The 24845-nt window shown below is 41.4% G+C and overlaps 1 protein-coding gene across 2 annotated transcripts in view; it reads right to left on the bottom strand.

The window, feature by feature from the left end:
- Positions 1 to 24845, bottom strand: part of PANX1 (pannexin 1) — a 67335-nt gene that overhangs the window by 20208 nt on the left and 22282 nt on the right. For both annotated transcript variants that reach the window (XR_010121547.1, XM_055283291.2), the window contains exon 2: positions 21572 to 21711. Coding sequence is in view for 1 of the 2 variants with exons in the window: in XM_055283291.2 (XP_055139266.1) it covers positions 21572 to 21711 (140 nt within the window). In the remaining variant the exon portion in view is untranslated. The remainder of the gene's footprint in view (positions 1 to 21571; positions 21712 to 24845) is intronic.

Here is a 24845-nt window from a genome sequence, read left to right as displayed (position 1 = left end):
AGACTTTCCCAGACAAACAAAAGCTGAGGAATTTCATCAACACTAGAACTGTCTTACAAGACATGGTAAAAGGAGTTCTTCGGTCTGAAGGAAAAGGATGCTAATGAGCAACAAGAAATCATCTAAAAATACAGACTCACTGGTAAAAGTAAGTACACAGACAAATACAGAATACTCTAACACTGTAATTGTGGTATGCAAACCACTCATACCTTAAAATGAAGACCCTAAGGTAAACCTATCAAAAATAATTATAATTACAACAATTTGTTAGGAGATAGACAATATAAAAAGATATAAAGTGACAAGAAGTCGAAAGTGAGGGGGGGATGGTTAAAGTCCAGAATTTTTTAAGTTTTCTCTTTGCTTGTTTTTTTATTTTCATTGTAATTGGAATTATCTTCAGTTTAAAATAATTGGTTAATAACATAACCAATAATAATAATAATAATAATAGTTATTATTATATTATTTGAAAGAGAGTTTCACTCTTGTTGCCCAGGCTGGAGTGCAATGGTGCGATCTCAGCTCACCACAACCTCTGCCTCCTGGTAAGTTCAAGCGATTCTTCTGCCTCAGCCTCCCAAGTAGCTGGGATTACAGGCATGCACCACCACGCCTGGCTAATTTTGTATTTGTAGTAGGGACAGGGTTTCTCCATGTTGGTGAGGCTGGTCTTGAATTCTCGACCTCACATGATCTGCCTGCCTCAGCCTCCCAAAATGCTGGGATTACAGGCGTGAGCCACTGCGCCTGGCCACATAACCAATTATTTTAAACTGAAGATAACTTAATTCCAACCGCAGCCTCATGTGCAGCCTCATGGCAAACAAAGTAAAAGCCTATAAAAGATATACAAAAAATAAAAAGCAAGAAATTAAAACATACTACCAAAAAAAATCACTTATACACAAGGGAAGACAGAGGAAAAGGAAAAAAAGAGAAACTAACAAAACAACCAGAAAACAAATAACAAAATTGCAGTAGTAAGTCCTTACCTATCAATAATAACATTGAATGTAAAGGAACTAAATTCTTCAATCAAGAGAAAGAATGGCTCACTGACCAAGACCCAGATTGCTGGGAAGGGAGCCAAGATGGCCGAATAGGAACAGCTCCGGTCTACAGCTCCCAGCCCGAGCGACACAGAAGACGGGTGATTTCTGCATTTCTGCTTGAGGTACCAGTTTCATCTCACTAGGGAGTGCCAAACAGTGGGTGCAGGACAGTCGGTGAAGCGCACTGTGCGCGAGCCGAAGCAGGGCCAGGCATTGCCTCACTCGGGAAGCACAAGGGGTCAGGGAGTTCCCTTTCCTAGTCAAAGAAAGGGGTAACAGACGGCACCTGGAATATGGGGTCAGTCCCACCCTAATACTGCACTTTTCCAACGGGCCTGGAAAACGGCACACTAGGAGATTGTGTCCCACACCTGGCTCGGAGGTCCTATGCCCACGGAGTCTCGCTGATTGCTAGCACAGCAGTCTGAGATCAAGGTGCAAGGTGGCAGCGAGGCTGGGGGAGGGGCACCCGCCATTGCCCAGGCTTGCTTAGGTAAACAAAGCAGCCAGGAAGCTTGAACTGGGTGGAGCCCACCACAGCTCAAGGAGGCCTGCCTGCCTCTGTAGGCTCCACCTCTGGGGGCAGGACACAGACAAACAAAAACTCAGCAGGAACCACCACAGACTTAAATGTCCCTGTCTGACTGACAGCTTTGAAGAGAGTAGTGGTTCTCCCAGCACGCAGCTGGAGATCTGAGAACGGATAGACTGCCTCCTAAAGTGGGTCCCTCACCCCTGAGCAGCCTAACTGGGAGGCACCCCCCCAGTAGAGACAGACTGACACCTCATTCAACCGGGTACTCCTCTGAGACAAAACTTCCAGAGGAACTATCAGACAGCTGAATTTGTGGTCTCACGAAAATCCGCTGTTCTGCAGCCACCGCTGCTGACACCCAGCCAAACAGGGTCTGGAGTGGACCTCTAGTAAACTCCAACAGACCTGGAGCTGAGGGTCCTGTCTGGTAGAAGGAAAACTAACAAACAGAAAGGACATCCACACCAAAAACCCATCTGTACATCACCATCATCAAAGACCAAAAGCAGATAAAACCACAAAGATGGGGAAAAAACAGAGCAGAAAAATTGGAAACTCTAAAAAGGAGAGCACCTCTCCTCCTCCAAAGGAATGCAGTTCCTCACCAGCAATGGAACAAAGCTAGATGGAGGATGACTTTGATGAGTTGAGAGAAGAAGGCTTCAGACGATCAAACTACTCTGAGCTACGAGAGGAAATTCAAAACAATAGCAAAGAAGTTAAAAACTTTGAAAACAAATTAGAAGAATGGATAACTAGAATAACCAATGGAGAGAAGGGCTTAAAGGAGCTGATGGAGCTGAAAGCCAAGTTTCGAGAACTACGTGAAGATTGCAGAAGCCTCAGTACCCGATGCGATCAACTGGAAGAAAGGGTATCGCTGATGGAAGATGAAACGAATGAAATGAAGAGAGAAGGGCAGTTTAGAGAAAAAAGAATACCAAGAAATGAACAAAGCCTCCAAGAAATTTGGGACTATGTGAAAAGACCAAACCTACGTCTGATTGGTGTACATGAAAATGACAGGGAGAATGGAACCAAGTTGGAAAACACTCTGCAAGATATTATCCAGGAGAACTTCCCCAATCTAGCAAGGCAGGCCAACATTCAGATTCAGGAAATACAGAGAGCACCACAAAGACAATCCTTGGGAAGAGCAACTCCAAGACACATAATTGTCAGATTCACCAAAGTTGAAATGAAGGAAAAAATGTTAAGGGCAGCCAGAGAGAAAGGTCGGGTTACCCATAAAGGGAAGCCCATCAGACTAACAGCTGATCTTTCAGCAGAAATTCTACAAGCCAGAAGAGTGGGGGCTGATATTCAACATTCTTAAAGAAAAGAATTTTCACTGTGGTTTTGATTTGCATTTCTCTGATGGCCAGTGATGATGAGCATTTCTTCATGTGGTTTTTGGCTGCATAAATGTCTTCTTTTGAGAAGTGTCTGTTCATGTCCTTTGCCCACTTTTTGATGGGGTTGTTTGTTTTTTTCTTGTAAATTTGTTTGAGTTCATTGTAGATTCTGGATATTAGCCCTTTGTCAGATGAGTAGGTTGCAAAAATTTTCTCCCATTCTGTAGGTTGCCTGTTCACTCTGATGGTAGTTTCTTTTGCTGTGCAGAAGCTCTTTAGTTTAATGAGATCCCATTTGTCAATTTTGGCTTTTGTTGCCATTGCTTTTGGTGTTTTAGACATGAAGTCCTTGCCCACGCCTATGGCCTGAATGGTATTGCCTAGGTTTTCTTGTAGGATTTTAATGGTTTTAGGTCTAACATTTAAGTCTCTAATCCATCTTGAATTAATTTTTGTATAAGGTGTAAGGAAGGGATCCAGTTTCAGCTTTCTACATATGGCTAGCCAGTTTTCCCAGCACCATTTATTAAATAGAGAATCCTTTCCCCATTTCTTGTTTTTGTCAGGTTTGTGAAAGATCAGATAGTTGTAGCTATGCGGCATCATTTCTGAGGGCTCTGTTCTGTTCCATTGATCTATATCTCTGTTGTGGTACCAGTACCATGCTGTTTTGGTTACTGTAGCCTTGTAGTATAGTTTGAAGTCAGGTAGCGTGATGCCTCCAGCTTTGTTCTTTTGGCTTAGGATTGACTTGGCGATGCGGGCTCTTTTTTGGTTCCATATGAACTTTAAAGTAGTTTTTTCCAATTCTTTGAAGAAAGTCATTGGTAGCTTGATGGGGATGGCATTGAATCTATAAATTACTTTGGGCAGTATGGCCATTTTCACGGTATATTGATTCTTCCAACCCATGAGCATGGAATGTTCTTCCATTTGTTTGTATCCTCTTTGATTTCATTGAGCAGTGGTTTGTAGTTCTCCTTGAAGAGGTCCTTCACATCCCTTGTAAGTTGGATTCCCAGGTATTTTATTCTCTTTGAAGCAATTGTGAATGGGAGTTCACTCATGATTTGGCTCTCGGGTTGTCTGTGATTGGTGTACAAGAATGCTTGTGATTTTTGTACATTGATTTTGTATCCTGAGACTTTGCTGAAGTTGCTAATCAGCTTAAGGAGATTTTGGGCTGAGACAATGGGATTTTCTAGATATACAATCATGTCATCTGCAAACAGGGACAGTTTGACTTCCTCTTTTCCTAATTGAATACCCTTTATTTCCTTCTCTTGCCTGATTGCTCTGGCCAGAACTTCCAGCACTATGTTGAATAGGAGCGGTGAGAGAGGGCATCCCTGTCTTGTGCCAGTTTTCAGAGGGAATGCTTCCAGTTTTTGCCCATTCAGTATGATATTGGCTGTGGGTTTGTCATAGATAGCTCTTATTATTTTGAGATACGTCCCATCAATACCTAATTTATTGAGAGTTTTTAGCATGAAGGGTTGTTGAATTTTGTCAAAGGCCTTTTCTGCATCTATTGAGATAATCATCACTGGCCATCAGAGAAATGCAAATCAAAACCACAGTGAGATACCATCTCACACCAGTTAGAATGGCCATCATTAAAAAATCAGGAAACAACAGGTGCTGGAGAGGATGTGGAGAAATAGGAACACTTTTACACTGTTGGTGGGACTGTAAACTAGTTCAACCATTGTGGAAGTCAGTGTGGCGATTCCTCAGGGATCTCGAACTAGAAATACCATTTGACCCAGCCATCCCATTACTGGGTATATACCCAAAGGTCTATAAATCATGCTGCTATAAAGACACATGCACACGTATGTTTATTGCGGCACTATTCACAATAGCAAAGAGTTGGAACCAACCCAAATGTCCAACAACGATAGACTGGATTAAGAAAATGTGGCACATATACACCATGGAATATTATGCAGCCATAAAAAATGATGAGTTCGTGTCCTTTGTAGGGACATGGATGAAACTGGAAAACATCATTCTCAGCAAACTATCGCAAGGACAAAAAGCAAACACCGCATGTTCTCACTCATAGGTGGGAATTGAACAATGAGAACTCATGGACACAGGTAGGGCAACATCACATTCCGGGGACTGTTGTGGGGTGGGGGGAGGGGGGAGGGACAGCATTAGGAGATATACCTAATGCTAAATGACGAGTTAATGGGTGCAGGAAATCAACATGGCACATGGATACATATGTAACAAACCTGCACATTGTGCATATGTACCCTAAAACCTAAAGTATAATAAAAAAAAAAAAAAAAGAAAATAGGTAAATGCTGCAGTGAACATACGTGTGCATGTGTCTTTATAGCAGCATGATTTATCAAAGACTTGCAACCAACCCAAGATAGACTGGATTAAGAAAGTGTGGCACATATACACCATGGAATACTATGCAGCCATAAAAAATGATGAGTTCATGTCCTTTGTAGGGACATGGATGAAGCTGGAAACTATCATTCTCAGCAAACTATCGCAAGGACAAAAAAAACAAACACCGCATGTTCTCACTCATAGGTGGGAATTGAACAGAGAGAACACATGGACACAGGAAGGGGAACATCACACACCGGGGCCTGTTGTGGGGTGGGGGAAGGGGGGAGGGATAGCATTTGGAGATACACCTAATGTTAAATGACGAGTTACTGGGTGCAGCACACCAACATGGCACATGTATACATATGTAACTAACCTGCACGTTGTGCACATGTACCCTAAAACTTAAAGTATAATAAAAAGAAAATAGGTAAAAGAAAAAAAAAAAAAAAAAAAAAAGAAAAGAATTTTCAACCCAGAATTTCATATCCAGCCAAACTAAGCTTCATAAGTGAAGGAGAAATAATATACTTTACAGACAAGCAAACGCTGAGTGATTTTGTCACCACCAGGCCTGCCCTAAAAGAGCTCCTGAAGGAAGCACTAAACATGGAAAAAAACAACCGGTACCAGCCCCTGCAAAAACATGCCAAATTGTAAAGACCATCGAAGCTAGGAAGAAACTGCATCAACTAATGAGCAAAATAACCAACTAACATCATAATGACAGGATCAGATTCACACATAACAATATTAACTTTAAATGTAAATGGGCTAAATGCTCCAATTGAAAGACACAGACTGGCAAACTGGATAAGGAGTCAGGACCCATCAGTGTGCTGTATTCAAGAAACACATCTCACGTGCAGAGACACATAGACTCAAAATAAAGGGATGGAGGAAGATCTATCAAGCAAATGGAAAACAAAAAAAGGCAGTGGTTGCAATCCTAGTCTCTGATAAAATAGACTTTAAACCAACAAAGACCAAAAGAGACAAAGAAGGCCATTACATAATGGTAAAGGGATCAATTCAACAAGAGCTAACTATCCTAAATATATATGCACCCAACACAGGAGCACCCAGATTCATAAAGCAAGTCCTGAGTGACCTACAAAGGGACTTAAACTCCCACACAATAATAATGGGAGGTTTTAACACCCCACTGTCAGCATTAGACAGATCAACGAGACAGAAAGTTAACAAGGATATCCAGGAATTGAACTCAGCTCTGCACAAAGTGGACCTCATAGACATCTACAGAACTCTCCACCCCAAATCAACAGAATATACATTTTTTTCAGCACCACACCACACCTATCCTAAAATTGACCACATAGTTGGAAGTAAAGCTCTCCTCAGCAAATGTAAAAGAAAAGAAATTATAACAAACTGTCTCTCAGATCACAGTGCAATCAAACTAGAACTCAGGATTAAGAAACTCACTCAAAACCGCTCAACTACATGGAAACTGAACAACCTGCTCCTGAATGCCTATTGGGTACATAATGAAATGAAGGCAGAAATAAAGATGTTCTTTGAAACCAACGAGAACAAAGACACAACATACCAGAATCTCTGGCACACATTCAAAGCAGTGTGTAGAGGGAAATTTATAGCACTAAATGCCCACAAGAGAAAGGAAAGATCCAAAATTGACACCCTAACATCACAATTAAAAGAACTAGAAAAGAGCAAACACATTCAAAAGCTAGCAGAAGGATAGAAATAACTAAAATCAGAGCAGAACTGAAGGAAATAGAGACACAAAAAAACCCTTCAAAAAATTAATGAATCCAGGAGCTGGTTTTTTGAAAAGATCAACAAAATTGATAGACAGCTAGCAAGACTAATAAAGAGGAAAAGAGAGAAGAATCAAATAGATGCAATAAAAAATGAAAAAGGGGATATCACCACTGATCCCACAGAAATACAATCTACCATCAGAGAATACTACAAACACCTCTATGCAAATAAACTAGAAAATCTAGAAGAAATGGATAAATTCCTGGACAAATACACCCTCCCAAGACTAAACCAGGAAGAAGTTGAATCTCTGAATAGACCAATAACAGGTTCTGAAATTGTGGCAATAATCAACAGCTTACCAACCAAAAAGAGTCCAGGACCTGATGGATTCACAGCTGAATTCTACCAGAGGTACAAGGAGGAACTGGTACCATTCCTTCTGAAACTATTCCAATCGATAGAAAAAGAGGGAATCCTCCCTAACATATTTTATGAAGCCAGCATCGTCCTGATACCAAAGCCTGGCAAAGACATAACCAAAAAAGAGAATTTCAGACCAATATCCTTGATGAACATTGATGCAAAAATCCTCAATAAAATACTGGCAAACTGAATCCAGCAGCACATCAAAAAGCTTATACACCATGATCAAGTGGGCTTCATCCCTGGGATGCAAGGCTGGTTGAACATACGCAAATCAATAAATGTAATCCAGCATATAAACAGAAACAAAGACAAAAACCACATGATTATCTCAATAGATGCAGAAAAGGCCTTAGACAAAATTCAACAATCCTTCATGCTAAAAACTCTCAATAAATTAGGTATTGATGGGACGTATCTCAAAATAATAAGAGCTATCTATGACAAACCCACAGCCAATATCATACTGAATGGGCCAAAAGTGGAAGCATTCCCTTTGAAAACTGGCACAAGACAGGGATGCCCTCTCTCACCATTCCTATTCAACACAGTGCTGGAAGTTCTGGCCAGAGCAATCAGGCAGGAGAAGGAAATAAAGGGTATTCAATTAGGAAAAGAGGAAGTCAAATTGTCCCTGTTTGCAGATGACATGACTGTATATCTAGAAAACCCCATCGTCTCAGCCCAAAATCTCCTTAAGCTGATTAGCAACTTCAGCAAAGTCTCAGGATACAAAATCAATGTACAAAAATCACAAGCATTCTTGTACACCAATCACAGACAAACAGAGAGCCAAATCATGAGTGAACTCCCACTCACAATTGCTTCAAAGAGAATAAAATACCTAGGAATCCAACTTACAAAGGATGTGAAGGACCTCTTCAAGGAGAACTACAAACCACTGCTCAATGAAATAAAAGAGGATACAAACAAATGGAAGAACATTCCATGCTCATGGGTTGGAAGAATCAATATCGTGAAAATGGCCATACTGCCCAAGGTAATTTATAGATTCAATGCCATCCCCATCAAGCTACCAATGACTTTCTTCACAGAAATGGAAAAAACTACTTTAAAGTTCATAGGGAACCAAAAAAGAGTCCGCATCACCAAGTCAATCCTAAGCTAAAAGAACAAAGCTGGAGGCATCACACTACCTGACTTCAAACTATACTACAAGGCTACAGTAACCAAAACAGCATGGTACTGGCACCACAACAAAGCCATAGATCAATGGAACAGAACAGAGCCCTCAGAAATGATGCCGCATATCTACAACTATCTGATCTTTGACAAACCTGACAAAAACAATGGGGAAAGGATTCCCTATTTAATAAATGGTGCTGGGAAAACTGGCTAGCCATATGTAGAAAGCTGAAACTGGATCCCTTCCTTACACCTTACACAAAAATTAATTCAAGATAGATTAAAGACTTAAACGTTCGACCTCAAACCATTAAAATCCTACAAGAAAACCTAGGCAATACCATTCAGGACATAGGCGTGGGCAAGGACTTCATGTCTAAAACAACAAAAGCAATGGCAACAAAAGCCAAAATTGACAAATGGGATCTAATTAAACTAAAGAGCTTCTGCACAGCAAAAGAAACTACCATCAGAGTGAACAGGCAACCTACAGAAGGGGAGAAAAGTTTTGCAACCTACTCATCTGACAAAGGGTTAATATCCAGAATCTACAATGAACTCAAACAAATTTACAAGAAAAAAACAAACAACCCCATCGAAAAGTGGGCAAAGGACATGAACAGACACTTCTCAAAAGAAGACATTTATGCAGCCAAAAAACACATGAAAAAATGCTCATCATCACTGGCCATCAGAGAAATGCAAATCAAAACCACAGTGAGATACCATCTCACACCAGTTAGAATGGCCATCATTAAAAAGTCAGGAAACAACAGGTGCTGGAGAGGATGTGGAGAAACAGGAACACTTTTACACTGTTGGTGGGACTGTAAACTAGTTCAACCATTGTGGAAGTCAGTGTGGCGATTCCTCAGGGATCTAGAACTAGAAATACCATTTGACCCAGCCATGCCATTACTGGGTATATACCCAAAGGACTATAAATCATGCTGCTATAAAGACACACGCACATGTATGTTTATTGCGGCACTATTCACAATAGCAAAGACTTGGAACCAACCCAAATGTCCAACAACGATAGACTGGATTAAGAAAATGTGGCACACATACACCATGGAATACTATGCAGCCCTAAAAAATGATGAGTTCATATCCTTTGTAGGGACATGGATGAAACTGGAAAACATCATTCTCAGTAAACTATCGCAAGGACAAAAAACCAAACACCACATGTTCTCACTCATAGGTGGGAATTGAACAATGAGAACTCATGGACACAGGAAGGGGAACATCACACTCCGGGGACTGTTGTGGGGTGGGGGGAGGGGGAGGGACAGCATTAGGAGATATACCTAATGCTAAATGACGAGTTAATGGGTGCAGCAAAACAACATGGCAGATGGATACATATGTAAGAAACCTGCACATTGTGCACATGTACCCTAAAACCTAAAGTATAATAATAAAAAAAAAGAGGAAAAAAAAAAGAAATAATACTGATTGCTAAATGAGAAAAAACAAAACAAAACAAAACAAAAAAAAAACCAAGATCCAACCATACGCTGCTGACAAGAAACTCACTTCACCTATAAGACACATATAGGCTGAAAATGAAGGGCTGAAAAAATATATTCCATGCAAATAGAAACCAAAAAAGAGCAGGAATAGCTATACATATATCAGATAAAATAAATCTCAATACAGAAACTGTAAAAAGATAAAAAGTAAGTAATTATATAATGATAACGGGATCAATTCACTAAGAGGGTATAACAATTGTAAATATGTAAGCACCCAATGCTGGAGCACTCAGATATATAAAGAAAATATTATTAGAGCTAAAGAGGGATAAAGCCCAATATAATAATAGTTGGGAACTTCACACCCAACTTTCAGTATTGAGCAGATCATCTAGACAGAAAATAAAGAAATAATCATGCTCAAGCTACACTGTAGGCCAAATAGACCTAACAGACATTTACAGAACATTTCATCCAATAGCTGCAGAACATTCTGCTCTTTAGCAAATGGAACATTCTCACAGATAGACCACATGTTAGCCCACAAAACAAGTCTCGAAAAATTCAAAATAATTAAAATCATAAAAGTATCTTTTCTGGCCACAAGGTCAGAAATCAATGACAAGAGAAACTTTGGAAACTAAAACAATGGAAATTAATATGCTCCTGAATGACCACTGGGTCAATGAAGAGATTAAGAATAAAGTTTAAAAATTTATTGAAACAAATGAAAATGAGAACACAACATACCAAAACCTACTGGATATAGCAAAAGCAGTACTAACAGGGATGTTTAAAGCAATAAATACCTACATCAAAAAAGTAGAAAGACTTCAAATAAACAGCTTAATGATAGATCTTAAAGAACTAGAAAAGCAAGAGCAAACCAAACACAAATTCAGTAGACTATTAAAGAGCAGAAATAAATAAAATTGAAACAAAAAAATACAAAACATCAATAAAATTTAAAAGTTGGTTTTTTGAAAAGATAGACAAAATCAACAAACCTTTAGCCAGACTAAAAAAAAGAGAAAGACCAAATAAATAAAATTAGAGACAAAAAAGGGACATTATCATTCATACCACAGAAATTCAAAGGATCACTAAAGACTATTGCGAGCAACTATATGCCAATAAATTGCAAAACCTAAAAAAAAATTGATAAATTTCTAGACACATAAAACCTACCAAGATTGGATCATGAAGAAATACAAAACCTGAATAGACCAATAGCAAGTAACAAGGGAGAGGCAGTAATAATAAGTCTCCCATCAAAGAAAAGCCCAGGACCTGATGGCTTCACTGCTAAATTCTACCAAACTTTTAAAAAAGAACTAATACCAATCCTACTTAAAAGTATTCAAAAAAACTGAGGAGGGAATAATTCCAAACCATCCTTAGAGGCGGGAATAATTTTATAAAGCCAGTCTTACCATGATACCAAAATCAGACAAAGACAAGTAAAATTACAAGCCAATACCTCCGACGAACATAGATATAAAAATCCTCAGTAATATCCTAGCAAACTGATTCAGTAACACATTAAAAAGATCATTCATCACAACCAAGTGGGATTTATCTTAGGGATGCAAGGATAGTTCAACATACGCAAATCAATAAATTTGATACATCACATCAACAGAATGAAGGACAAAAAGCATATGATCATTTCCATAGATGCCAAAAAAGCATTCAGTAACAGTCAACATCCCTTCATGATAAAAACCCTCAATAAACTGAGTACAGAAGGAACGTACCTCAATATAATAAAGACCATTTATAACAAACCCACAGCTAGTGTCACAAAGAATGGGGAAAAACTGAAAGCCTTTCCTCTAAGATATGGAACAAGGATGCCCACTTCTAACACTTTTATTCCCCAATTTGCTCATTATACATTGTATGCTTATATCAAAATATCACATGTATTCCACAAATATGTACAACTATTATGTAACCATAAAACTTAAAAATTAAAATTAAAAATAAGAAAAATAAGTCAGGTGTGGTGGCTCACGCCTGTAATCCCAACACTCTGGAAGGCCAAGATGAGTGGATCTCTTGAACTCAGGAGTTTGAGACCATTTCTACAAAAAATACAAAAATTAGCCATGTGCGGTGGTGCATGCCTGTAGTCCCAGCTACCTGGAGGGCTGTGGCAGGAGGATTGCCTTACACCCAGGAGGTTGAGGCTGCAGTGAGCCATGTTTGTGCCACTACACTCTGGCCTCGGTGACAAAGTGAGACTCTGTCTCAAAAAAAAAAAAAAAAAAGAAAGAGAGATTGGTGGAGCCAAGATGGCCGAATAGGAACAACTCCAGTCTAGAGCTCCCAGTGTGAGTGACGCAGAAGACGGGTGATTTCTGCATTTCCAACTGAGGTACCGGGGAGTGTCAGAAACTGGGTGCAGAACAGTGGGTGCAGCACAGCCAGCATGAGCCGAAGCAGGGCGAGGCATTGCCTCACCCGGGAAGCACAAGGGGTCAGGGAATTCCCTTTCCTAGTCAAAAAAAGGGGTGACAGATGGCACCTGGAAAATTGACTCACTCCCACCCTAATACTGCGCTTTTCCAATGGTCTTAGCAAATGGCACACCAGGAGATAATATCCCGCACCTGACTCAGAGGGTCCTACACCCACGGAGCCTCGCTCATTGCTAGCACAGCAGTCTGAGATCAAACTGCAAGGTGGCAGCAAGGCTGGGGCAGCGGTGTCCACCATTGCTGAGGCTTGAGTAGGTAAACAAAGTGGCCGGGAAGCTCGAAATGGGTGGAGCCCACTGCAGCTCAAGGAGGCCTGCCTGCCTCTGTAGACTCCACCTCTGGGGACAGGGAATAGCCAAATAAAAGGCAGCAGAATCCTCTGCAGACTTAAATGTCCCTGTCTGACAGCTTTGAAGAGAGTAGTGGTTCTCCCAGCATGCAGTTGGAGATCTGAGAATGGACAGACTGCCCCCTCAAGTGGGTCCCTGACCCCCTAGTAGCCTAACTGGGAGGCACCCCCCAGTAGGGGCAGACTGATACCTCACACAACCGGGTACTCCACTGAGACAAAACTTCCAGGGGAACGATCAGGCAGCAACATTTGCTGCTTACCAGTATCTGCTGTTCTGCAGCCTCTGCTGCTGATACCCAGGCAAACAGGGTCTGGAGTGGACCTCCAGCAAACTCCAACAGACCTGCAACCGAGGGTCCTGTCTGTTAGAAGGAAACCTAACAAACAGAAAGGACATCCACACCAAAACCCCACCTGTACATCATAATCATCAAAGACCAAAGGTAGATAAAACCACAAAGACGGGGAAAAAACAGCGGAAAAACTGAAAATTCTAAAAATCAGAGCGCCTCTCCTCCTCCAAAGGAACGCAGCTCCTCACCAGCAACAGAACAAAGCTGGACGGAGAATGACTTTGACGAGTTGAGAGAAGAAGGCGTCAGACGATCAAACTACTCCGCGCTAAAGGAGGAAGTTCAAACCCATAGCAAAGAAGTTAAAAACCTTGAAAAAAAATTAGACGAATGGCGAACTAGAAGAACCAATGCAGAGAAGTCCTTAAAGGACCTGATAGAGCTGAAAACCAAGGCACGAGAACTACGTGACGAATGCACAAGCCTCAGTAGCCGATTCGATCAACTGGAAGAAAGGGTATAAGTGATGGAAGATCAAATGAATGAAATGAAGCAAGAAGAGAAGTTTAGAGAAAAAAGAGTACAAAGAAATTAACAAACCTCCAAGAAATATAGGACTATGTGAAAAGACCAAATCTACGTCTGATTGGTGTACCTGAAATGGGGATGGGGAGAATGGAACCAAGTAGGAAAACACTCTGCAGGATATTATCCAGGAGAACTTCCCCAATCTAGCAAGTCAGGCCAACATTCAGATTCAGGAAATACAGAGAACACCACAAAGATACTCCTCGAGAAGAGCAACTCCAAGACACATAACTGTCAGATTCACCAAAGTTGAAATGAAGGAAAAAATGTTAAGGGCAGCCAGAGAGAAAGGTCGGGTTACCCATAAAGGGAAGCCCATCAGACTAACAGCTGCTCTCTCAGCAGAAACACTACAAGCCAGAAGAGAGTGGGGGCCAATATTCAACATATTTAAAGAAAAGAATTTTCAACCCAGAATTTCATATCCAGCCAAACTAAGCTTCATAAGTGAAGGAGAAATAAAATACTTTACAGCAAAGCAAATGCTGAGAGATTTTATCACCACCAGGCCTGCCCTACAAGAGCTCCTGAAGGAAGCACTAAACATGGAGAGGAACAACTGGTACCAGCCACTGCAAAAACATGCCAAATTGTAAAGACCATCAAGGCTAGGAAGAAACTGCATCAACTAACGAGCAGAATAACCAGCTAACATCATAATGACAGGATCACATTCACACGTAACAATATTAACCTTAAATGTAAATGGACTAAATGCTCCAATTAAAAGACACAGACTGGCAAATTGGATCAAGAGTCAAGACCCATCAGTGTGCTGTACTCAGGAAACCCATCTCACATGCAGAGACATACATAGGCTCAAAATAAAGGGATGGAGGAAGATCTACCAAGCAAATGGAAAACAATAAAAGGCAGTGGTTGCAATCCTAGTCTCTGATAAAACAGACTTTAAACCAACAAAGATCAAAAGAGACAAAGAAGGCCATTACATAATGGTAAAGGGATCAATTCAACAAGAAGAGCTAACTATCCTAAATATATATGCACCCAATACAGGAGCACCCAGATTCATAAAGCAAGTCCTTAGAGACCTACAAAGAGACTTAGACTCCCACACAATAATAATGGGAGACTTTAACACCACACTGTCAACATTAGACAGATCAACGAGACAGAAAGTTAACAAAGATATCCAGGAATTGAACTCAGCTCTGCACCAAGTGGACCTAATAGACATCTGCAGAACTCTCCACCCCAAATCAACAGAATATACATTCTTCTCAGCACCACATCGCACTTATTCCAAAATTGACCACATAGTTGGAAGTAAAGCACTACTCGGCAAATATAAAAGAACAGATATTATAACAAACTGTCTCTCGGACCACAGTGCAATCAAACTAGAACTCAGGATTAAGAAACTCACTCAAAACCGCTCAACTACATGGAAACTGAACAACCTGCTCCTGAATGACTACTGGGTACATAACGAAATGAAGGCAGAAATAAGAGGTTCTTTGAAACCAACGAGAACAAAGACACAACATGCCAGAATCTCCGGGACACATTCAAAGCAGTGTGTACACGGAAATTTGTAGCACTAAATGCCCACAAGAGAAAGCAGGAAAGATCCAAAACTGACACCCTAACATCACAATTAAAAGAACTAGAAAAGCAAGAGCAAACACATTCAAAAGCTAGCAGAAGGCAAAAAATAACTAAGATCAGAGCAGAACTGAAGGAAAGAGACACAAAAAACCCTTCAAAAAAATCAATAAATCCAGGAGCTGGTTTTTTGAAAAGATCAACAACATTCATAGACCACTAGCAAGATTAATAAAGAAAAGAGAGAAGAATCAAATAGATGCAATAAAAAACGATAAACGGGATATCACCACTGATCCCACAGATATACAAACTACCATCAGAGAATACTATAAACACCTCAAAGAAATGGATAAATTCCTCGACATATACACCCTCCCAAGACTAAACCAGGAAGAAGTTGAATCTCTGAACAGACCAATAACAGGCTCTTAAATTGAGGCAAAAATTAATAGCTTACCAACCAAAAAAAGTCCAGGACCAGATGGATTCACAGCCGAATTCTACCAGAGGTACAAGAAGGAGCTGGTACCATGCCTTCTGAAACTATTCCAATCAATAGAAAAAGAGGGAATCCTCCCTAACTCATTTTATGAGGCCAGCATCATCCGATACCAAAGCCTGGCAGAGACTCAACAACAACAAAAAAGAAATTTAGACCAATATCCCTGATGAACATCGATACAAAAATCCTCAATAAAATACTGGCAAACCGAATCCAACAGCACATAAAAAAGCTTATCCACCATGATCAAGTGGGCTTCATCCCTGGGATGCAAGGCTGGTTCAACATACGCAAATCAATAAATGTAATCCAGCATATAAACAGAAACAAAGACAAAAACCATATGATTCTCTCAACAGATGCAGAAAAGGCCTTTGACAAAATTCAACAATACTTCATGCTAAAATCTCTCAATAAATTAGGTATTGATGGGATGTATCTCAAAATAATAAGAGCTATCTATGACAAACCCACAGCCAATATCATATTGAATGGGCAAAAACTGGAAGCATTCCCTTTGAAAACTGGCACAAGACAGGGATGCCCTCTCTCACCACTCCTATTCAACATAGTGTTAGAAGTTCTGGCCAGGGCAATCAGGCAGGAGAAGGAAATAACGGGTATTCAATCAGGAAAAGAGGAAGTCAAATTGTCCCTGTTGGCAGATGACATGATTGTATATCTAGAAAACCCCATTGTCTCAGCCCAAAACCTCCTTAAGCTGATAGGCAACTTCAGCAAAGTCTCAGGATACAAAATCAATGTGCAAAAATCACAAGCATTCTTATACACCAATAACAGACAAACAGAGAGCAAAATCATGAGTGAACTCCCATTCACAATTGCTTCAAAGACAATAAAATACATAGGAATCCAACTTACAAGGGATGTGAAGGACCTCTTCAAGGAGAACTACAAACCACTGCTCAACGAAATAAAAGAGGACACAAACAAATGGAAGAACATTCCATGCTCATGGATAGGAAGAATCAATATCGTGAAAATGGCCATACTGCCCAAGGTAATTTATAGATTCAATGCCATCCCCATCCAGCTACCAATGACTTTCTTCACAGAATTGGAAAAATGTACTTTAAAGTTCATATGGAACCAAAAAAGAGCCCGCATCGCCAAGTCAATCCTAAGCCAAAAGAACAAAGCTGGAGGCATCACGCTACCTGACTTCAAACTATACTACAAGGCTACAGTAACCAAAACAGCATGGTACTGCTATCAAAACAGAGCTATAGATCAATGGAACAGAACAGAGTCCTCAGAAATAATGCCATATATCTACAACTATCTGATCTTTGACAAACCTGACAGAAACAAGAAATGGGGAAAGGATTCCCTATTTAATAAATGCTGCTGGGAAAACTGGCTAGCCATATGTAGAAAGCTGAAACTGGATCCCTTCCTTATACCTTATACAAAAATTAATTCAAGATGGATTAAAGACTTACATGTTAGACCTAAAACCATAAAAACCCTAGAAGAAAATCTAGGCATTACCATTCAGGACATAGGCATGGGCAAGGACTTCATGTCTAAAACGCCAAAAGCAATGGCTACAAAAGCCAAAATTGACAAATGGGATCTCATTAAACTAAAGAGCTTCTTTCTGCACAGCAAAAGAAACTACCATCAGAGTGAACAGGCAACCTACAGAAGGGGAGAAAAATTTTGCAATCTACTCATCTAACAAAGGGCTAATATCCAGAATCTACAAAGAACTCAAACAAATTTACAAGAAAAAAACAACCCCACCAAAAAGTGGGCGAAAGATATGAACAGACACTTCTCAAATGAAGACATTTATGCAGCCAAAAGACACATGAAAAAATGCTCATCATCACTGGCCATCAGAGAAATGCAAATCAAAACCACAATGAGATACCATCTCACACCAGTTAGAATGGCAATCATTAAAAAGTCAGGAAACAACAGGTGCTGGAGAGGATGTGGAGAAATAGGAACACTTTTACACTGTTGGTGGGACTGTAAACTAGTTCAACCACTGTGGAAGACAGTGTGGCTATTCCTCAGGGATCTAGAACTAGAAATACCATTTGACCCAGCCATGCCATTACTGGGTATATATCCAAAGGATTATAAATCATGCTGCTATAAAGACACATCCACACGTATGTTTATTGCAGCACTATTCACAATAGCAAAGACTTGGAACCAACCCAAATGTCTAACAATGATAGACTGGATTAAGAAAATGTGGCACATATACACCATGGAATACTATGCAGCCATAAAAAAGGATGAGTTCATGTCCTGTGTAGGGACATGGATGAAGCTGGAAACCATCATTCTCAGCAAACTATCACAAGGACAAAAAACCAGACACCACATGTTCTCACTCATAGGTGGGAATTGAACAATGAGAACACATGGATACAGGAAGGGGAACATCACACACTGGGGCCTGTTTTTGGGTGGGGGCAGCAGGGAGGGATAGCATTAGGAGATACCTAAATAAATGATGAGTTAATGGGTGCAGCACACCAACATGGCACATGTATACATATGTAACTAACCTGCACGTTGTGCACATGTACCCTAAAACTTAAAGTATAATTTAAAAAAACAAGAGAAAAATAATTTTTTTAAAAAAAGAAGATGGATGACAATCACACCCAGAAAATCCTCCAGAAAGGATTTATTTTTACTTCTGGCAGGCAAGTAGACCAGACACTGGCAATCCCCGATCTCTGTTATTCAACTAATATTGCAATGATTTAAATCAGGACTCTAGTCCCTATGGGAGCTAGATTAATTCTGGATTGCCCCTTATTCTCAAGGAACAGCCTTTCAGAGTCCCAACCAAATGCCAAGGAGTGCTAATAAGGGTCCTTCCAACGTGGCAGGTCCTGACTTCAATTTCTGTCCCCAGCCTTGTGAATCTGGCAAGAGCTCTGCTGAGAAACTCAGATGAACCTCCATTCACACAAGCAGTCTTCCACTGCCAGAAAGAGAGATTCTTAATCTCTCATTAATACCAGGTAACTTAGGTTTGGCTACCTATACTGTTTGCAGATTTCCCTTTCCTTGACTAGAAGAGCAACGGGCTAGAAGTCTGAAGATCTGAGCTCTGGTGTGTTGGTGAGTAACTGGTCCTATGACCTTTAGGCTAGATCCCTCAAAGTTCCCTTACCCTTAAATGTAAAATACATCTGGATAAAAAATCTTTTAGTTTATTCTTGCTCTAAAATAATTACTAATACCCCTGCCAACTCTTATATTAGACAATTCTCCTGTGGATCCATCAAAGCCAGTCCAGTGACTCATTAAAACTCTCCATTTTCATGAGAACACTATAACAAACGAACTTAAACTACAACAGTAAAAATTTGGATTTACAAAGCAAGCTGTTAAACTTTAGAACCGTGGCCATTCACATTGCAAGTCCTATTATTTGTTGCCTTGGCTACTAAACCATGCAAAGCTGATGAGAACCCACCTATGGCTGAAAATAAAGAGAAAAGCCCAACCTAAATAAAGAAAAGAGTCACTATAGGGCACCACTATGCCAAATGGCAAGCAATACAGTTGACGTTTGAACAACATGAATTTGAACTACATGGGCCCACTTTTATGGGGCTTTTCTTCTGCCTCTACCACTCTTGATACAGCATAAACAACCTCTCCTCTTCCTCCTCCTCCTCAGCTACTCAACATAAAGACGATGAGGATGAAGACCTTTATGATGATCTACTTCCACTTAATAAATATTAGGTTGGAGCAAAGTAATTGCGGGTTTTGCCATTACTTTTATATATTTATTTTATTATTATTATTTTTTGGAGTCTCACTCTGTCGCCCATGCTGGAGTGCAGTGGCGTGATCTCTGCTCTCTTCAACCTCTACCTCCCGCATTCAAGTGATTCTCCTGCCTCAGCCTCCCGAGTAACTGGGACTACAGGCATGCACCACCATGCCTGGCTTTTTTGTTGTTTTTTTGAAATGGAGTTTCACTCTTGTTGCCCAGGCTGGAGTGCAATGGCACAATGTTGGCTCACTGCAACTTCCACCTCCTCGGCTCAAGCGATTCTCCTGCCTCAGCCGCCCAAGTAGCTGGGATTACAGGCGCCTGTACCACGCCCAGCTAATTTTTGTATTTTTAGTAGAGACGGGGTTTCACCATGTTGGCCAGGCTGGTCTCGAACACCTGACCTCAAGTGGTCCGCCCTCCTTGGCCTCCCAAAGTGCTGGGATTACAGGCATGAGCCACTGCACCCAGCCACATCTGGCTAATTTTTGTATTTTTAGTAGAGACAGGGTTTTACCATGTTGGCCAGGATGGTCTCAAACTCCTGACTTCAGGTGATCCACCCACCTCGCCCACCTTGCAATTACTTTTAATGGCAAAACCTACGATTACTTTTGCACAAACCGAACAGTAAATATATTTTCTTTCCCTTATAATATTCTTAATAACATTTTCTGTTCTCTAGCTTATTGTAAGAATACAGTATATAATACATATAACATATAAAATATGTGTTGACTGTTTATGTCATTGGTAAGGCTTCCAGTCAACAGTAGGCTATCAGTAGTTAAGTTTTGGGGGAGTCAAATGTTACAAACAAATTTTTGACTGTGCAGGGGACCAGTGCCCCTGATGCCCACATTGTTCAAGGGTCAACTGTAAACAAACAAACCTGAGTCATAGCTCCCTTAAATCATTCCTTTTACAAAGAAGGATGCTGATGGTGTGTCTGGAAGCAGGTCAAAGCAGAAGAGAGTCAAACTTTGGCTTTTGGGTTTTCGAAAGCTAAAATTCTATATTTTCTTCAGCAGAAAAGAATACCAGAAGATACACATTCTATTTGTTTTCACAATGGACAAAAGAAACAGTGGCTGAAATTAATGACAGACTGAAACGAAGTCCTACATTCATAAGCACAGAGAAGACCTAATGCAGTCACTTCACAACTCAGAGAACATTCTTCTGCACAAACTTATCAACTGCTGCCTAAGTTCCTCACTGCATCCCCTGCCACCTGCAGGCACAAACCACCACTTCCCTGACCACAGAATGTACCTCTTCTCTATGGGAAGTGGAACCCAGACATTGGTGTCTCTTGTGTAGTATCTCCCTTTCCCTGCAGTATCTGGATCTATCAAAAAGCAAAGGGATCCATTCCAAAAGCAGTGCTAAAGCCAACACCCCAGAGGGCCTCATCACTAGGCTTTTAGATGCTCCAGTAACGTATTAGCTAGAAGCAACTGAACTCTAGGTCAGTCCTTACCTTCTGCAAGAGACCCTGTGTGTGGCAGAAAAGGTGCTAGCTGAGAAGCTATGCATGAATCCTAGCTCTGCCACTGCCTAGCTATGCTCATTCAGACATTCAAAATGTACTAAGAATCTACTATGGGCCAGACATCCTGCTGGGCATTATGATATAAAGGTGTCAAGACACAAAAGGTGCCTGCTGTTATAGAGCTAAAACTCAAAGAACACTTCCATTGCCCCATTGTGCTAAATGACAGTGCCTACACCAAGTCATCTCTGAGGTTCTTTTTGACTATAAGGTGCCACAGTTTTATAATCTGAGATACAGCACTGGTTGGCTATAATATCTGTGTGGTCTTTGGCATAGCCTCCCTGGGCTTTAGTTTCCTTATCTATAAAGTAAACAGGTTCTGTTTGGAAATGTCTCCCCTTACCTTATGCAGCCACAGTGGGAGGTTTCCAGAATCGCTCTGCAGTGAGTTCTTCTGCTGAACAGCCGCCCAGCAATATGAATCCACGAAGGCAGCCTGACGCCAGGAGAAAGAACTTGGAGAAAAACAGCTTATCTGTGTACCTAAGAAGCAAAACAGATAGTTTCCAGTGAAAACACAGCTACCTGAACCCTTGTCCCCATCTCACATGTTTTTAGTTTTGTCTAAGTTAGGGAGCACCAGGGCAGGAGGTGGAGACATTAGGACAGAACTAAAAACAAACACCCAAGTTCATATTAAAACAAAAGATCACAGAGTGGTTCTGGCCAACACTGGTCATGACAGCAGCTTGGCCTCAGTTGGGGAAAAATTCTTAAAAGAAGTAGAACTACCATACAAAGAAAAACGAGGCAGGAAAAGAACCAGAGCCCAAAATGCACGAGGCAAGCGTGGAGAGCTGGTTTAGTTTGGAGTAAGGATTGAGAAAAAGGAAAGGTTATGTGGGAGGGTCAGTGAGGCACCTGAATGCAGAAAATTGGACTAAAAAACAAGTTCTTTTAGAACAAAGAAGCAAAGAACTATTGGCCTGAGGAAGAGAAAGCTGAAGGGAACATTGGTAATAGAACACTGGATGGGAAATCAGTGGTCTTCTACCTCCTGTAACACTAAAGAAGAAACAGGCCCAAACTGCAGCCCAAGTGGTTTACATTTGGAAGGGAAATGCTCAAGACTGCAAACCTCCCAACAGCAGATGGGCGCTAGATGGGGAATGGGAAGACCCGGGTCCTGCTGGGGCTCTGCCATTCACTCGCTCTTCTGGGAAGGGACTCTGGGACTTGGTTTTCTCCTCTGCAAAGTGAAGATTACATCTCTCTGCAGATGCTACCGCCACGTCTGTAAAACCTACCATCTGGAAGACTCTTTGTGCTCCTGACACACACAGGCCATGGAGTGAAACTGACCAATAGGATTGTAAGGCTCAGGCAGGGCTGTGTCTTCCCCTTCCCACCAGTGGCACAGAGGCTGGCGCTAAGCCTTGCCTGGCCCAGCCCTGATCCCCCGTCTCCACCTGGCACATTCAAAGGTGTGTGTGTCACAGGCATAGGGGTCAGAGCTAAGGCTCCATGACAGGCACACTCTCTTCCACATCCAACACAGCCTGGGACTGTGCTCAGTGACTGGGCTCTGACATGAGTCATATTTAAATTTGACTCTGCCACTCTGGTGGCAGTCACAGCTGGTAAGTCATTAACTTCCCAAAGCCTTGGATCTCTAAAATAGGAATGACATTAATAGTGTATCCACATTACAGATTTGTTGTGGTGAATACAAAAATTAAAAAGAAAAAGAACAAAAAAAACTTGCTGCAGCACTTGCTAGGGTGTCTGGTTCCCAGAAGTTGCTGAATTAGTGTTACATTTTCCTAGATGAAGTAACAAGCAGATTCTTGTACTGCCTTAAAGACTGGGACGTGCCTACCATTCTCCCTTCCCACCCTATGGAGCAGTGATAGGGGCAGTGGGAAGTTACCGAGCTGGACTTCCCTAATTCCTGGCACACAAAAGGCTTCAACACTCATCTTCGCCTTGGGAGGGGGTGGCCTTTATGCTTATGGTATAAGAAAGAAGTGATGGAGATGTTCTCAGGAGAGTATATTCTTGTGGTAGGAGCGGTATGCGGCAAGGCCCTGAGCACTTCTTCCCCATCAGGGGCCTGTGCACTCACAGACATCAAGAAAGGACTTCTCAGCAAGAGGCTTTGCAGGAAATCATCATGAAAAGTCACAAACATCAGCAAGCGTTCTATAATGGGGTAGTTCTTGCCATTCAAGAATGGCTTAAATATGAATGGGGGACAGGTAAGATATTTCAAGGTCCCTTCTGTCTTATCCCATTAAACTTAAGTTCTTAGATTTTATAAAAAGATGAGTAGTCGGAACAGCACAGGACTTGGCGCTAAGCTCACGTGGTTCCCGCATCGGTGTGAAATGCTTCCTAAGCCAACCACCTACCAAGGCTTATGAGGGCAACAGCAAATACCCGAGGGGACAGATAGTCCTCAGGTTATAATCAGACGGTTTCTGGCAAGGTTGTTGATAAGCTGCTTGCTTGGGAATATCTGTCCAAGTACTTACTCATGAAAATGAATAATGCTGTTATGATTTCACGAAAGCCTGCCTGGCCCAGAATGTTCCTTAGGCAAAGTCCTCATTGCGCAAGTATCCAACATTTATTAACATTCTTTCTATAGGAAAGAGTGCTTCAAGCTCTATCTTGGGATCTCAAGGACCTCCCCCCTCAAGGCAGGGGTAGAAACTCCTGGAGCAGAAATAACTACACTTTTTATATCAAAGCTTTTGCAAAAGAGGAAGAAGGAAAATATAACAAAGAGAGGAGGGCAGAAACGTGAAACTCTTAAGAAATGGTCTTCATCTGGAATGGAAAGTCAGAAGAAAAGGCAGTGGGCAACTCATATTCACTAGACACCAACCAGCCCTTTAAATCATTACCTCATTTAAGCCTCACAAGCAACTGGAGAGACACATCATTATTTTCCTTTTCTCCTGGAGTAAACCAAAGCTCCAAGTGTTCAGTAATCCCCTACCCAAGCTAGTGAATGGTAGCAGCATTCATTTAAATCTGTATCCAACTCCCAGTTTCTCTCAGCACTCCTCTCTAAGCCAGTCACCCCTGCAAGGCCACCCTGGAGGAGCTCCTGGGGACCAGGGCTTTGTTGGAATGGGTGTGGTCTAAGTAGGTGGTTCCTCCAAGTGGCCGGGAAGGGGAGAGCTTCCTGGGAACGGTCAAGGGCATATCTAGAAAAAGAAACACATCAATCCCCAGGTATTGGGTATTCCCAGGCCAGAAATGGGAAACCAAGTCAAGGATGTCAAGAGCCAGGCAGGGAGGGGCAGGCAACAAATGGGGAGTGAAGAGGGGGGCAAAGCAGGAGGGTACAGGGGACCAGCACAGCTGGGCTCTGAGCCCACACCTTCACCCAGGCTGCCTAAAGGCACCTATAATGCAGGGGGTCAGGGTGGTCAGCTGCTGCCAGGGGGCTGGGGGCCAGGAAGCTTGGGACAGGGACCATCCGGATTCATTTTTTCAAATGTATTTCCACATCCTCTATCTCATTTACTCTTCAAGATAATATTGGGAGGTAAACACATTAGATCTTTGTGTGTTTTCCAAGTTGTCTCTGAGTCAGGAAGGCTTCCAGTCTCTCCCTTCCCCACCTGTTTAAACTGTTGCCAGGTTATTCATCCTAGAGCTCAGTT

The sequence above is a fragment of the Symphalangus syndactylus genome, chromosome 6 (genome assembly GCF_028878055.3).
Source record: "Symphalangus syndactylus isolate Jambi chromosome 6, NHGRI_mSymSyn1-v2.1_pri, whole genome shotgun sequence".
Lineage (NCBI taxonomy): Eukaryota > Metazoa > Chordata > Mammalia > Primates > Hylobatidae > Symphalangus > Symphalangus syndactylus.
Note: the sequence above shows the minus strand (reverse complement) of the source record. Positions and strands in the feature narration are given on the sequence as shown.